At 39.1% G+C, this 17,489-nt stretch overlaps 1 protein-coding gene and 1 pseudogene across 1 annotated transcript in view; one reads left to right on the top strand and one right to left on the bottom strand.

The window, feature by feature from the left end:
* Positions 1 to 1,360: 1,360 nt before the first annotated feature.
* On the bottom strand, positions 1,361 to 14,157 carry LOC120742117 (annotated as a pseudogene).
* myom2a (myomesin 2a) overlaps positions 10,231 to 17,489 on the top strand; it is a 45,787-nt gene continuing 38,528 nt past the window's right edge. The window contains exons 1-3 of the mRNA XM_040045223.1: positions 10,231 to 10,547; positions 11,200 to 11,379; positions 16,936 to 17,074. Of these exons, the coding sequence (XP_039901157.1) occupies positions 16,938 to 17,074 (137 nt within the window). The 5' untranslated portion in view covers positions 10,231 to 10,547; positions 11,200 to 11,379; positions 16,936 to 16,937. The remainder of the gene's footprint in view (positions 10,548 to 11,199; positions 11,380 to 16,935; positions 17,075 to 17,489) is intronic.

The raw sequence follows: 17,489 nt of genomic DNA on the forward strand, positions 1-17,489 counted from the left end.
TTCAGTCCATGTTATTATTGTGTGTTTGAGGGTACAGTTGTCCATTGTGTGTGTAGGTGGTTGTGGGTGTGTGTATGTCCAGTCCATGTGTTAATGTGGGTCAGATGTCAGGAGGCAGAGTTCAGGAGTCTGACAGCTGTGGGGAAGAAGCTGTTCCGGTACCTGGTGGTCTTAGTCCGGAGGCTCCTCTGGCGCCTCCCAGAGGGCATGAGGGTGAAGAGTCCGTGTGATGGGTGACTGGGGTCTTTGATGATTTTCCCAGCCCTTTTCAGACACCGCTTCCTGTAGATGTCCTTTATGGCAGGAAGTGGTGCTCCGGCGATGCGCTGGGCAGTTTTCACAACCCTCTGCAACGCCTTCCGGTCCGAGGCAGAGCAGTTCCTGTACCAGACTGTTATACAGTTGGTCAGGATGCTCTCGATGGTGCAGCGATAGAAGTTCACCAGGATGTCTGAGGACAGGTGGTTCTTCCTCAGAGTCCTCAAGAAGAAGAGGCGCTGGTGAGCCTTCTTGACCAGCTTGGAGCAGTTGGTCGTCCAGGTGAGATCCTCGGAGATGTGGACTCCCAGGAACTTGAAGCTGCTCACACGCTCCACAGCCGTCCCCTTAATGTAGATGGGTGGATGTGGGTCAGCATTCCTCCTGTAGTCCACGATGAGCTCCTTGGTCTTCTCGGTGTTAAGCAGCAGGTTGTTTCTGTCGCACCACTCAGCCAGACGATCCACCTCCTCCCTGTAGGCGGCCTCATCGTTGTCACTGATGAGGCCAATCACCGTGGTGTCATCTGCAAACTTAATGATGGTGTTAGAACCACTGGCAGGTCTGCAGTCGTGGGTGAAGAGGGAGTAGAGGAAAAGGCTCATCACACAGCCTTGTGGTACACCAGTGTTCATTGTGATGGTAGATGAGCAGTGGTTATCCAGCCGAACATGTTGGGGGAAGTCCAGTAACCATTTGCAGATGAGGGAACTGATGCCCAGGTCTGTCAGTTTCCTGATGAGTTGTGAGGGGTGGATTGTATTGAATGCTGAACTGAAGTCTATAAACAGCATTCTGGCGTAGGTGTTGTTGTTGTCCAGGTGTGAGAGGACAGAGTGCAGTGCGATGGAGACTGCATCCTCTGTGCTCCTGTTCTGGCGGTATGCGGGAGACAGGATTTGAAGTGTGCTAGGACCAGCTGCTCTAAGCACATCTAGTCAAGATAGTTGATAATTACCAAGCTATGGCACAGGCACAGCCCTTCCTTTTGTATCAGATGAATGGTGAACTTAATGCACTTTTTATGTGTCAGCTTGTTACCAACTTCACCATCTGCATTTCAAGTTCTGCCCCGCTTGACAGCTAAAGAATGAGACACAGGTTTTACTCCACAACAAAATATAATTTAATGAATTTGCTTTTTACTGTGTCGATCACAAATCTATAATGATGTTAAAAAAAAAATAGAGCAAAAGAAAGAAAATGATCCGGTAACCTCCTTTGTGTTGATGTAAGGCATGCAGTCTCCATAGAGCTTTGGACATTGAAGCTACAGGTCATACAGTAAGACACACTGACACTCAGCTACAAATACACACAAAAGCGCTCATTATGTCCACTCTTCTTGGGGCCCAATAAACATTTATTGTTTGCACATACAATGAGTAGAAGTGGTATAAATCACAACACCAAAAGTTTAATAGTTTACGAATAGCAATAGGATGGGCTAACACTTCTCTGGGGATTTTTCTACCTTGTCCGCTCTTGAGGAATAATGGTATGGTGATGCAGGAATATTTGAATATGTGAATTACACTGACAGTTACACAGAAAGGGGTTAGTAGACAAACACGTTGTGTGAGCATGTAGCAGACAAAATGAGGGAGATTTTAACAGCCGTGACTCTTGCATTCAAACCTTTGCAACGAGCCCTTTTGGAACTGGTTTTTCTCAACCAAAGGAGCCTGTAAAAACAATCGGCTTCATTCAGCTTCAAGAAGGTCCTTCATATGGGAAGTTACATTGACGTGTTGCTGCTGTAACTTTCATATAAAAAGTGCAGACATTTACTTGTGTCTATGGTGCAAAAATCTTGATGACCTCTGGGATTCAAATTGGCCCGAGCTATATAAATACAATTATATATCTGGCTTCATATAAAAATAAAACTAGTAGTACACAAATATTGCACACCTAAGGAGTTTAGATTTGTCAGGTTATTGACAAGCTATTGAGGAAAATGTACAAACACGGAAATAATAAACCATCTGGTGCAGTATAAATAAATATTTAGATACTGAGTTTTAATTCTCTGCATGCAGTATATCTCTCTGGCTGTAGGTGGACCAAGTTGGGCACAGGTGGAGTCACGGCTGCCAAGGGGAAATGGATGTAGGCTGTGCGGTGCGTGAAGGTCATGGTGGAGCAGCAGGTAGTTCTTGTGGACAATTGGGACAGAGCTGCTCAGTGTTGCTGGGCATCCAGCTCCCTCTGGCGGCAGCCCACAGCAGTGATGAGGGCAGCTCCCTTACCGCTGCCGTCCTCAGACAGCAGGAAGTTGACATCACATTTGGGGGCGAGTTCCTTCACAGTTTGTTGGAAGATCCGAGAAAAACTGAAGAAAAGAGAGCAAGAGGAAACTGTGGTTATGAGGCAGCTTGCTACTGAACTTGAAATGACAGTTGCTTTACAGCATAGGTGACAGACATACATATTATTCAAACTTTACAACTAGAAGCAGCACAGAGTTGTGTGAGGAGGTTCATTCGGGCCTATCGAGAGGGTGTGGACTTGGAGGTAAAAGAGGTCCTCTGGATTTTTATTGGTGCAGTTATCTCCTAATTTGTAACCCCAGTTACAAGAGTCCCCCAGTAGTCACCTCGACAAACAACCAAATGAAGATGTTAGCCTTGAGGTACTTTTTCAGAAAATAATCTTTTATATAAAAAACTGGTATAGTTGTAATTTGTCCTCACAAAGAATCACAAGTGGTAGCAGATCAAAGTGTTTTAAGGCTAAGAAATGTAGCCAGATTGTACATTTAGTTGATTTATAACATACTAATACTTGGCTATTTATGGGTTGTAATATGTTTATTACAGTTTCTGCTGTTTTTATTCTGGACATCTGCAAACGTACAATTTGCTTTATCTTTTCAATGTCTAACATGCATTATTTAATGTCAAAAAAGACCAGTATATTTGTTGACTATAGGTCCTTCAGCACTTTTTGAATGTTTTTCCATCCTAGTGACTGAATAAATAATTCAGTGCTACTGTAAGGCCAGTGAGTTTGGTAATCTTGGGTAATTCTTTGCAGACTGATGAAATACAGTAACATTTTAAAATGAACGGGTCTCCTTTCACACAAACATGCCCTCTATTGTGTTCCTATCCCAGCTCTTACTGTGGGTGCAGCTTGTAGAGTGTGCCATCCACGCCCACTGTAACATCCAGGTGGTCCAGTCTTCTGTTCTCACGGATCTTGTCCACCACTGCAGCCATTCCAGCTCCGCACAGTTGAGCTGCTCGGCGGGACACTGTGCCGCACACCTCCTTGACGATAATACTGTCATCACAGGTGCTGTCGAGCCCCAGCTGCTGCAGGATCGCTCTGACCTGCAGCAAGGCCAGACGATCGCTGTGGAGAGAGGTGGGAGGGGGGAGAGTCAGAGGTCAGCCAACAGCAGGAGAGTCATTGGATACCTCACAGCTGTTCCCAGAGACTAAGGTAGGCTTAAACAGCACATAAGCTCAAGTGCTCACATCCCCCTTGCTTTATCATTCCTAGGTGGGGTGACTCATTAAAAACTGCTTTTTGGTGAATACTTCAGCTTAATCCCATGTTTTCATGCTGGTATACTATTAATTTTCCAGCATTTTGCATGTTTAGGCCACAGGCTTTATATAAACACAGATACTTTACAGTACTACTAATGCTTTCTAGCTTTCTGGTATTCACCATTTTCTTCTTAACTTCAGTTTTCATTTATTTTGCTACAGTATGAAAATTAGTCTGCATCAGACAAATTACTTTTTTAACCTCTGTATGGTTATGCAGGTATTCTGTAGGGGCAGAATATTAAAAACTGTCCCACACAATAATATTGTAGCTAAAAAACTAAGTACAAACTAAGTGCATTTTTGTCTGAGGTGGATTATAGACTACTTCTTATGTGCTATTAGCTTTTTCTGATATTCTGATGTTCTAAATTCATAAGATGGATAATATATAATATTCTGTAAAAGTCAGTGGAAGCCTATGCCTGCTAGGAGGTGTATAAAGCAAACAGTGTTCTGTGTAAAATTATATAAGTTATATAATTTGTACTAATTGGAATTAAACATTTAACAGTACTTTTGTAGTTATTAAATACAAAATACTTCTGGTGCTAAACTTTTATTTGAATTAACTTGTGATGTTTGATAAGAGTGGTAAATGTAAATGTACCGAATTCACTTTTCTGTCTCCTGGCTTGACATCTGTGCGCAACTTTGTAAACTTTACACATTTGTCAGAATATTCATGTCATAGCATAGATCACCTAGAGCAGGGGTGCCCAATCCCGGTCCTCGAGAGCTACCGTCCTGCAGCTTTTAGATGCATCCTTGTTCCCACACACCCGAATCAAATGAATGGCTTGTTATCAGGCCTTTGCCAAACATGATGGCATGCTGAAGAGGTAATCAAACCATTTGATTCAGCTGTGTTGGAGTAGGGATGCATCTAAAAGCTGCAGGATAGTAGCTCTCAAGGACTGGGATTGAGCAGCCCTGACCTAGAGCATAACAGGTGGCTGCATTCAGTAACAGTTCTACGAGAGAAGAAACTGATCTTTTTTTATTTAAGCAACTGATCCCTCTAATGTTGAAAATCAGTCCAAACCGGCAGTGGTTGAAGACTGTAACCATAACTTAATGTGCTCTTTATCTTCTAATTGAAGAAATTGAATGTTGTGTTTGAATTGAATGCTCAAAAACATAGTTGGGGTGAATTTTACCTTTAAATAGGACAGACTATTTTGTAGACACCACAATTCTGTAATGTCTGCTCCTGGATAAACAGTTTGTATATAATGATTGTTTGATAGCATTAAAACAGCCCTAACCAATAATTGCAAAAAAAATAATGTTAGTGTGAAATGATTCACTCACCTTTCTATCTGTGACAGAAACTTTGTCTCAAAGATGCCCCTGGTCTTAAGTGTCTCTGAGATTTGTCCCCGGAACAGGAAGCCACGCTTGGTCAGATCAATCAAAATCTGCCGTACAATCTCACCAAGATACATTCCACTGCACATCTTCTCATATCTGTGATGCAAAAGAATTAACACAGCTGTGTCAGTAAGCTGTAAAGATGCTCTTTTAACTAGAGATACCATTTGTTTTCTTTTTTTCCCTTTAAATATATTTTTCTGTTTGCTCTTTGATCCAGTATTACTGAACAGGCCAAGATGTTGAGGGGGAGAGTATAGCACTGAGGCAGGTGTTGCTATTTTGTTATTTGTGAAACAGTTGGGTACTAGCAGCATCCTAACCTTTGTTTGCCTTCGTTGAGTGAGTTCTCATCCACTGCCTGGTCGTATGTTGTCCTGATGTCATCCAGACAGCCATTGTCTCCAAATGCCCCCCACTCCATATTGACACACATCCGACCCTCGGTACCCGGCACTATCTCAATGTTCTTCATTTCTTCCATATAACAAGCATTGCTGCCCGTTCCTGAGTGTATACACAGCCAGGGCTGTTACATCTGAAAAGAACTACCAAATTTCTTTTTTGTTTTTGAAAAAACAAATCTTTTCTAACTGTAGATTAGTATTGGGCTAAGGTGCACAATAACACAAAAGTAGTTTTGCTTAATAAAATAAGTACATAAACATATCATTTTGTTGTATGAATATACATCTTTCATACATAAACCTTGCAAGATAATTGTAGAAAAGATATTTTTGTTATAGGTTGTGTGTCACTCACCTGCGATCAGTCCCACCTCACATGTGGGCTCCTCATATGCACAGGTCATCATTGTCCCCACTGTGTCATTCACTATGGCAACCACATCCAGCTCAAACTCCTACAAACATCACAATAATTATTGTTTACACATCAAAGTACAACAATATTACATGCACGTGTAATGCAGTAAGAACTTGTGTATGCTTTCCATGTTATAGACAAATTTCAATTCAAAAAATCTGTCGTGCAAAAAATCAGTCGTGTCCAGAATATATTCATTACATTTTTAATTCACATACTCATGATACTGAAGTGTTTACATCCGGTTACTTATATTAATAGCCATATAGATTTTTTTCCCTGCAGTCTAAAGAAAAGCAGGTAGTTACTGTTGCTTAAGACTTTTCCAAGATGATGTTAAAGCAGCGTTAAGTCCATGTTTTTCACTAAACATTGCTGGATGGTTGTTTTGACAGATGAATCAATATCACACCTGGCAACATCTTAAATGCCACACGGAGCACAATGCGGTTCACCCACACTCCTAGACAGGCGAAACAACAAAATACACAAGCAGTTTCAAAGAGCTGTAAGGTTCAGGAGCTCTGCCAGACCTCTGCTCTTAGCTGCATGTCTTCTGGGTGTTATTGCATGCTATAAGGACAATAAACAGGTCCAGGCTCGCACCGCTTTACCTGTTAGTTAATGATTTACCTTTGGTTAATACTTACTGGATTCTCCATCTAAAAAAATAAAATTAATATGTGAAACCGAAAAGTGGCAACATGTGGATATTAGGAATTTTCTAGATATAACAGTGACACTCAACTGTATTCATAAAAATGTCATTTATTAGAGAGAGTAATTAGTCATATTTGTTGTTCTGTTGTAGGTTTATACAGTATGAGGTGGGGTTAAGGGCGTTTATGCTGAAACTGCAAAATTGTAGTTCACAGCAAAGATGCCTATATGCTGGGATTAGTAGCTATGTGGTCATGTGACGTGGTTGGTGAGTGAATATATGACGTGCAATCTTCTTTACTACTAAGGATTTACTGTAAGGTTTTTAATGAGGTGGTCTGTTAGTTTACATATCCAGATTCTTTCCCTTCCTTATTCTGTAATGTTTTTATGAAACAAAGTTTAAATTATGAGATTTTAAACGACCAAAATAGCAAAAGTTCTCTAAATAGTGGGTAGATAAGTGAATATCAAAAAAACAGTTAAGCTCTAAAATAGCTGAATTTCATTATTTAAAAGACACTGCTTTGAGGGGCTCATTGAAGGCAAGCATTTATTTGCTCAGAGTGCTGTCAGTCAGAACCTGGACAGCACTTTTAAAGAAGCAACAATCTGAGGGACAAACTGTGCCTACATTATACAGGATGCAAAGGTGCAGCTTACACAAAGCCTTTTTTATCTCACCAAATATCCCATACAAAGACTATTGTTTTGCTGTTCTTTGTAACAATAACCAAGCAGCAGTCAGAGGTATAAAATATACACTTATATCTATTAAATTTGGGATCATTTTAACAATACTGAATGAAACCATTTTACTGGTTTTAGGGTATTTGAACACATTTTGACTAAATGATGCATATTTTTTAGTAGCAAACTTTTCACAATAATGGCAGGTTTGGGCTTTCTGTCAAATCCAGTGGCTTCTGCTATCTTTTATGGCGTGGTCTGCTGGGGCGGCAGCATCTCTGCTGGGGACAGGAAGAGACTGAACAGGGTGATCCGAAGGGCCAGCTCTGTTCTAGGATGCCCTCTGGACCCAGTGGAGGTGGTGAGTGACAGGAGAACGGCGGCTAAGCTGTCATCCCTGTTGGACAACATCTCCCACCCCATGCAGCAGACTGTGACAGCACTGAGCAGCTCCTTCAGTGGGAGACTGCGGCACCCACGGTGTGGGACGGAGAGATTTCGCAGGTCTTTCCTCCCCACTGCTGTCAGACTCCATAATAAAGACTTTAACTGATCAAGCACACACATCCATACATATACAATAATACTAAGTGCAATAATCCTTTCTGTCATCGTTGTATTTTTACTCAGTTGTATATAGTATTTGTATTTGTATTCTATTTTTATCTTATTGTATATTTATTTTATTTTATTCTACTGTATATAGTATTTTATTCTATTCTGTACAGTTGTGTACTGTATTTATTCTTATTGTATTCTAATTTTTGCCTCATAACTTTTGCACTGTCCACTTCCTGCTGTGACAAAACAAATTTCCCACGTGTGGGACTAATAAAGGTTATCTTATCTTATCTTATCTTAACTAGTGTTCGTGTTGTTGTGACTAAACTGGTCTGTGATTACCTCTTTCCTTTTGATTGCTTCCCGAAGAAGCTCCACTACATCTTCACCCTCACAGTCTGTGGCCTTGAAGCCTTTGGTCCATGTTACAAGGATGCCCTGAAGATAACAAAACAATAAGTAATGATTTCAATTATAATAATGTTTAATTTGACTGAATAACATTTCACAATTCTCTAAACATGACAGAAAAACGACTTATTAACCAAGTATGTGTCCATTACGTGTGTACGTTACATTGTACATTATGCTTTGCCTTCTTGGTAATTTGGTTGTAGCTGGATTGATGGCAACGTAAAGTTTTTGCTTTGAGGATAAAGGGAACATACTGCATCCAGGCTGGTCTGATGGCAGGGGAACGAAAAAGTGAAACCCAGTGGGAGTCGAGCACTTTTCATTCCCATGTAGTCCAGGAAATCAGAGATGCAGTGCACAATGTGATCAAAAAGCTGGAAAGAGACATCATATAGAAAGAAAAGGTCAGGACTGCTAATGGCTTTTGGTGTTTTTTTACATGAGAGTTACAAAGATTCTTTATGGCACCAATGCAGGTTTGGATTTGGATAGTTGCATGTTTCAAATGTATTTTGTTGTAGCTAGAAATTAAGATGGAAAAGAGAAGAAATTGCTATAAATGTTTAATCTGTTGTCATGGAATAAGCAGTTTTTAAAGACTGAGAATTATTTAAACATGATTATTGTTCCTGTATCCTGCAACAAATACGCAAAACTGATCGGTACCTCTTCCCCTGTGCCCTGCATGACTTCTATGGGAATGGCATAGATTTTGTTATGCATCTCCACTGATCGTCTTTTCCCACTGCGAATCTTGACCAGAAGCACACGGAAGTTTGTTCCTCCAAGGTCCAGAGCAAGGAAATCACCATTTTCTGTTAAAAAAGCCAAAGAAATTAGCATGAGAAGGCACAAAACATATTTCTACAACCTCTGAATAAGTTTTATCTGTTGTACTGGTTATAATTTAGAATAAATATTGTTCTCTCTATGGTTAAAAAACTTGAAAATAGCAATTATATTTGACTGCCAGGTACAGAGAATTAGGGACAAAATATAAGGCACAGAATTATTGGCTTTTAAATCTTAAAGTATTTGTCTAAATGTTAACCTTCATGTATTAATTGCCATTAGGCATCACAGATAAGTGCTAGTTTATCAAGGTGAGGCCAACGTTTACTTGTGTGTGCTTCTGTGTCTGGTAATTCACCTATTTTCAGAAAACCATTTGGAAGAAACACATAGATCTAGGAAACGTCAGCTGTGTCTTCAGTCAGCATAAACTGACCATTTGTACTGTTACTGGTTATTGGATTGTGAAAATCCTTTCATGCAGATCCATAAAGTCCACCTCATACACTACCTAAGTAGATACATAATTAAAAGCAGTGCTTGTGCTGGGTAAACATGTCCAGCTGTTGGGTTTTTAAATATCCGAAGCCTGTTGTTTGACTCCTTGTGCCGTGAACTTTACTCGTGCTTTTTGTGTTAGCACAAGCGCTGCTTTCATTATTACCAAAAACCAAACATATAGTGACTGATTGTTTCATGATACATTATGTAGTTTAGTAGTTACTTTGAGATGACATATAGACTCGCTTTAATTATTGATAATGCTGTTTTTATTGTGGTAAATAATGCAACTGTTTGTTTCACCAAATACTGATATTGTATTTTACAAGCACGTAATAATTTTACCTGATGCAATGGTGGCCTTATTACAGGTAATACACTCCCGAGTATAACACATGGTTTCACTATAGACCACACGAAACACTTCAGTATCAAAGGATATTGATATTTCCATCTGCATTACTTTCCTTTGGCCTTCATATATGACATAGACAGATGTGAATGTTTGACTTGGACCTGAGCTAACAAAAAAACGAATGTATGTCTCATTTTAATTACCTGTTCCGTCCGGTGTGCTTCGAACAAAGGTGGGCAACATTTTGACTGTAGCGTCCTTGTGGCTGTCCTTCTTCAGGCCTCTTTCAATCTCCACCTTCATTCTTTTCTTTACCTCTAACAGCTGATTTTTGCTCAACCGGAATTCTGCCAAAGTCTGCTGAATGTGGCGCGCCTGCTCGGTTAAACGGTATGCCACTGCTGTCACCATGGCTGCTCCTTTCCCACTCCCGCTTTCGGACAGCAGGAAACGGACATCTGAGTCTGGGACTAAGCGACGCACAGTTTTGTGCAGACGACGGGCATATCTGTTCAGAGAGCAAAAGAATTCCTCGTGAGGAAAAACAGAGTCTTCAAGTGAGTATTAGAATGTGTCGAAATCTATTTTTCATCAGAATTATGTATTCAGACTGCAGAAATATATAAAACACTACACAATTACAGGATAACTGTGACTTAGGATTTTAGGAATTCACAATGCAGCAGATCTGAACTTCCACACAGACCAAAACCTGGAGTTTTTCATTTAGGACTGAATCTGAAGCCACTCAAAGAATTATCTGGCGTACATCCTTTCTATGCTGCATAGGTCTTTTTGGAGTACATAATATCCAAACTAAATGTGCGTCTCTGGAAAGCGCCCTTTAGTCCCCATTTTATGGCCTACTCACTGAGGGTGCATCTTGTACAGAGAGCCATCAATGCCGACGGTGGTACGAAGCCGCACAACTCCTTTATTCTCTTTTAGGCGACAAAGAATGGCTCCCAGAGTTGCAGATATTAGATTAGCTGAGCGGAAGGATACGATGGTGCACACGTGCTGCACAGCCAGACAGTCTTCTTCTGAGGGCTCCACTCCAAGCCTTGTCAGGATTTCCATGCACTTCTTCAGTCCTTCCTTAGTCCTAAAATTACAAGTATTGTACATTAAAAAGGTCTTAACTCTTCTGTTGAAAAATGGAAGTGGAAAAGCTATTTTATTCCTTCATGTCTCACTTTTCAATTGCAGATACATGTTTCGTCTCAATCTTTCCTCTCGTCAGGAGCTCGGGGGTTATTCGTCCCTCAAACAGCAGCCCCTCTTTGGCCATCTTGACCAGGATGAGACGTACCAGTTCTCCCATGTACATGCCACTGGCCATCTTTTCAAACCTAATCAGAAAGAAACACAACAGTGTTTTCATATAAGGTATCACAGCTACAATTTCTATTCATCTAAATTACAGTCCACTGCAGACTAGAATGCTTTTTTTCAACTGTAATCTTAAGGGACAAAGCTATATTTTATCTATAGTGGTGTGTGTACAGTAACTTCACAATGTGTAACAACAAAGAGAACTAGTCCCAAAGAAGTTAAGCATACTGGTATACTTTTGTGTATTATATGCAGTTCGTTTACTGTTTGGCTGCACAACTTAAAAAACGAACTTGCATTGTACTTATCGTAGTCTACAGTAAGTAAACTTACTGAAAGATATTTAAACTTTCAAAACCTTCTTTAGTTTAAAAAAAAAAGAAAGGAATCTTACAATTGTTTTCCTGGGTTGATCGATCCTCTGTCAATCTCACGGTCAAACTCTGTGCGAATGTCCTCTAGGGACCCATTATCCCCAAAAGCACCCCATTCAGTGTTGATGCACATCCGGCCTTCATCTCCTTCCACCAGGTCAATGTGACGCAGTTCCTCCATGTAGCAGGCATTTGTTCCCGTTCCTGAAAGGATGCACAACTGACATAACTCTTATTTCACTTCAAAGCAGAATGCAGTGTGCTATTTAGCTTATTTGGCGCCCCCACATGTAGAACTGTGTACATGCTTCTGTACAGTGCTCTGCACCTCGTGTGATTTTTGCCCAAGCTTGGACGAGAGACATTATTTTTGCTTGATTTTTGCCCTTCTGGGTTAGAACTTTAATATAAAAATGTATTCTCAACATCCTGGGATGGTTTGAAGTACTGATAAAGTACACTTGGTTACTAAAACCTGTTGACTTTAAGGTGCTAAATATCTTTTCCAAAGCCTGGGGAAAGGATCTATTTGTTTAAAAGGGGCATATCAAATCATGTGAAATGCAAGATGTTTTCCCCCTACTTTAAAAGTGTCATTGGCTCAGGCATTTGTATTTGCCTAACGCAGTGGTAAAAATCCATTTGTTTTTACCTATAATGATTCCCACTTCACAGCGCTGATCGTCAAATCCACAAGTCATCATAGTGCCAGTGGTGTCATTCACCACTGCCATGATGTCTGCTTGGTAGTCCTGGGAAAACAAGGTTATGTTTAACTCAAAACAAAATGGAAAAAAAGAGCCATCTGGCAGATGTCTTATCCATGTTTGCAAATGAAATCCACAGACAAAAATCTACCCCTCGTTTCTTGATAGCTTTGTTTAGAAGCTTCACAACGTCCATGCCTTCTACACCACTGGCTTTAAACTTCTTTGTCCATGTTAATAAGACAGCCTGAAAAACAAGACTAACTTTAATTTACTATAAGACAGGCAAAGACAATCTCAAATATATGTCCATTGCTATGATACTTTAATATAAATACAATACATACAATAAAATATAATGCATTGATGAATTTACACTGTTACATTCTATGGGCTTTATTGAGCTATTGATCTAAAACTATTAACAAAAGAAACAAGCCACACATGTTGAGGTTGTAGTGATGACGTGTTTAATGAGCACAGTGAGTGGTACAGTTATCCTTTAAACTGGAAGTGTTTACCTCATCTAGTTTGGTTTGGGCACACGGGAAAGAGAACGTGAATCCCACAGGAAGTTTTTTATCCTTGATTTTTTGTTTCTCCATGAAGTCACCGAGGCAATCTGCAACATGGTCAAAGAGCTGCAGACACACAAAAAAGACATTTTTAAGAATTTCAAGGTGATGTAACTACATTTTGATGCAAATGTAACATTTTCTTTATCATTTTAAGTGCATCCTTAAAGTACAATTTCCAGTTTACATAAATATCCCTGAAACTTTACTTAGAAAATGCTTCAACAAATATGTAAAGAACATAAAAGATTTTTGCAGACAGTTAAAAGCCTTTCTGTAAAGCATGCATATTTTAGAAATCATCATGAGATCCTGGAAAGATAGCTGATATCTACCCATATTGACATGACTTGTGACTTAGCATGTTTTTAAACTATTACTTTATTTTATTTTTTCTTGTTAGTCATTGGATTAATTGTATACTTGCATGAATTTTTTTTTTTAAATCACACCAATGAAGACTGTTCACAGAGTTGTATATTATACAATAAGTCACAATCTAAATGCACGTCTTTGTTAACAAACCTGTGATATATCACATTACATTTCTTCTGACCAGCTGTCCGTTCAGCATTTCACTAAACAGCATCTGTCTTGTTCTGTCTGTGTAAGTCATGGCCTAAACCAATCACACCGCCTCAGACAGTCATTCATGTTTTGGTTATCATGTTACAACACGGCCGCCAGCTGTCTGTCCTGTGTAGGCCAGCGTAGGTTCTGACGTTGCTCTTATTATTCCCAAGTGTTACCAAGATCATTTTACACAAACTGAATGTTGAGTCGGCCTTAATATAACTGCTTTGTGTGGTGTGTAGACAGTAATATTGAATATTCTTAATTAAGTGTGATTACGATACATCGGTGTGACAAGGATTACAGCATGAGAACAACATGTCTGATTGCTTCTTAGCTATGTTTTCACAGAGGAATGGCTCAATAAGACGAATACAACAAGAATTTTTAGTACATTTAAAATGGTAGAAATATATTTTTGGTTACCTGTGCTCCACTCCCATGGGTAATGTCATCAGGGGTCTCATAGATCTGGCTCTCCATCTGAACTGGTTGCTTCTTGTCTTGTGTCACTTTGACACGCAGGATCCGAAAGTTCGACCCTCCAAGGTCCAGAGCTATGAAGTCCCCCTTTTCTGTCAGGTTGAGAGTGTGGTCACACATTAGAGTCTTTTTGAGTTTTGTGATTTTTTTTTTTTCAATTGCAATTCATGACAGACAGTTGCAACTAGTCCTCCCCCTGGTGTATTCCAACCACACACACACACACACACACACACACACACACACACACACACACACACACACACAAACCCAACAAAAAACAGAAGATTTTCCCCATATTATGTATATTTTGGATCATACCTGAATACCAGAAGTCAACTCATAGATGGCCCAAAGACTGTACTTAGGGCTACCAGGGTCAAATGTGAGTTTTGGGTAGATTTATGTTTTGCATTTTGTTTTTTGATAGTTTTTACGAGCAAAGGGAGTGAAAATGTGTTTCTTTTTTAAGAAATGTAATATAATATCCTAATTTTAATTTAGGGCAGATTAGAAATTAATGAATGTTTGATACTTTATTAAAGCTGTCACTGCTAATTCTCTCTAAGGCCATCAGTATTCCCAAGCTTGGCATGTCACTAAAAGAGAAAAGGAGCTTTACAGGCATCCACCACAAAGCACATGCTGTTAGTAGTAGCATCAACAAAAGACAATGTTTGGAATAATACTCCCCTCTTGGCCAAAAGTACAAAGATCTATATCAACATTTCTCAACAAAGACACGAGGAACACATCCTCAGGTTTATTTTCCTTACTCCCTACTTATGGTTGGAATGCTGCCTGTCCTTAGAATCAAATATATAAAGAAACCCACCGAATAAAATAAAAAAAAGAAAGGAAAGAAAAGAAAAGCATAATGTCAACAAATAGCCTCTCTGATTAAAAAATGTGAAGTTTGTTCTGAAATGAATATGTGCAATATTACAGGTAATTACATTCATTTATTCTTCTTGAAATCTGACACTGGATAAGAACAGAACATGTGGATGTAAATTTACTATTGCTGGAATCAGAGTTGTAACCTTTAAGTTAAGAAGTTCAGCTGCCCTCCAACAAAACACTGTTCATTGATACAGTCGTGCCATGACTGTAATGTTTGCTGCCTTGAGCTATTAATCCTCTTGACCTGACTGGAATGAGATGTGTGTCTGGGCTGGACATACAAGTGTTAGTGATTTGCCGCAGAGCATTTGCTGTTTTATAACCCATGTCGTTGTATATTCTCAGTGCTAGCATGCAAATGCGCTGATGCTGTTTCGTTTAATTAATGCAAAAATTCTTAACGAAGCTCGTCAAAACTAGTGTTGTAATCTAATCACTGATAAAAGAAGGCTTTATCTGTGGCATGGCTGGTGTCTGTAGTACTGGCAAAAAAAAGAAACATAATATGGTCTACAGTTTTTAAATTATTATTATTTTTGAGAGATTTGATTCTATTTGATTCTATCTGCCATTTGATTCTAAGATACATTTTAATTATTCCATTTCCATAAATGTGTTTTAGTAATAAAAGATAGTGAAAACAGAATCCGTGAGATTTAGGATGAAGACCCTAAGCTGGTCTGTCTACATTTGTATCTCTCATTAGCTTTTACACCAAGTCTAATCTTATTACACAGTAAAAATTACAGTCTGAGCTGTTCATTTGTGAATTTTCTTTCCAGAGAAAAAAGTCAAGACAGAGGAATGGGATTAATTTTCACTTATCCCTCTTATCATGACAACCAACCTTGCCAACATGTTTGTCACTACTGTCATTATATGGATTTAAAATGTTTATTTTATTTTTTTTGCCATCACCATAGCTTCAACTTCGCACTTTGCTTCATCCCTGTCACCTCATGTTGAAACCCTAGGCTATATATAGTGCGAGAAGGCAGGAATGTCCGGCTGCCTTGTTCTGACATCAGTCTGCGGGAAAACTAAGATATACCTGAAGTATATTTCTGCATTTTTGTTTCTCATTTTTCGACTTGAATACAAGAATAAAACCAAAAACAGCAGAAAGACATTCAAATATTTAGTCATCAATTCTACTTTTTGAGGTTTGTTTCCCAGTAAATGATCTTTTATCATCTGTAATAATCTGACTGTCAAAGTATCCTGAATATACATTCTGTTCCTCTATTATTTTATCAGTATAGCCCCAAAATATAAGAAAAGTAACATCTTAAACTAGTTGCATGGTCTTACTAAAGGCCTTTTGCTGGTTACAGGCCAGTCCTCAGACTAGTAAAGATAAATATTTGACACAAAGATATGATTGGATTAGATGAGCCTATGAGGATTCTGTGTCAGGTAAGTTAAATGTAACATTATGAGGTTTTCTTCTGCTTGTACGTTACACTGAGTGATGAGGCTGTTTGGACTGTTTGGCCTCAGGCCTAAAACAATAGTAATCTATTTAGCTTGAACCCAGAGCACAAACACAAAGAGGCTTATGTGACAATTTTAACATCAGCACATTCTTTACAGTCAGACAGAAACAAATACATCCTTCAACAAGTATGGATGAAATTTTGTCATCAGTGCGTGAATAGGAGGTATTAATGATGATGCTTCTTCTGCATAATAGTGGAAATGCTCCTTTATTTTTGAACCATTTTGACTTCTAAAATGCAGAATTATTTTTGAGCTTTCTGATATTTTTTTATATTGTTAAAATATTATTACAAATTTTTAAGCATTTTTAAGCTTTAAAGGCTTAAACCCATGTGTTTGACTCATTAAATGAACTGCCAATGACTTTGGGCATTTGGGGGCACTGTTGGGCACTTACACAATTAAGGAGAATATTTTTGAGCTGATCAGAGCACTTTTCTCAATAATCTGTGATTTCTGTGAGACTCTTAATACACACTCTACCTGATCCATCAGGAATGGACCTGACGAACGTGGGCAGCATCTTCACGGTGGCAGTGGGGTTGGTGTCACGTTCGAGCCCATTCTCCATTTCCCTGCGGAACCTGTTCATGATGTCCTTAAGCGTCTCATCGGAGAACCGCATGGAGTACAGGTACTTATCGATCTGAAGAATAGGTGCACAGAGAAGTTGTTAGGGAAGTTTTATGCTTGCTAAACATCTGTGAGACACTAATATTTTGCAACCTGAGCACATATCAATTAACGTGAATTAAACACATGTAAACTCTGCCTACTAGTATTGTCGTGGTTTAAACACAACAATGGGGGTTTCCTGGGATGGATTTTATAATGGGTTTGTGTCATTTGAATTAGTTAACGGCATGGCAGGAGTTCTAGGACATGGGCAAAAATCAATAAACAGGGAGTACCTCTAATTGTGGCAAAGAGCCTGAATTTGGACACTTGAATCCATGTACTAGTCAGTGGCATAACATTTTGATACAATTAAATTATCAACAAACCATTTTTTAATAATAGCTACATTATATGGTTACATCACAGTTAAC

This window comes from Simochromis diagramma, unplaced genomic scaffold (assembly GCF_900408965.1).
Source record: "Simochromis diagramma unplaced genomic scaffold, fSimDia1.1 OVJJ01000610.1, whole genome shotgun sequence".
Lineage (NCBI taxonomy): Eukaryota > Metazoa > Chordata > Actinopteri > Cichliformes > Cichlidae > Simochromis > Simochromis diagramma.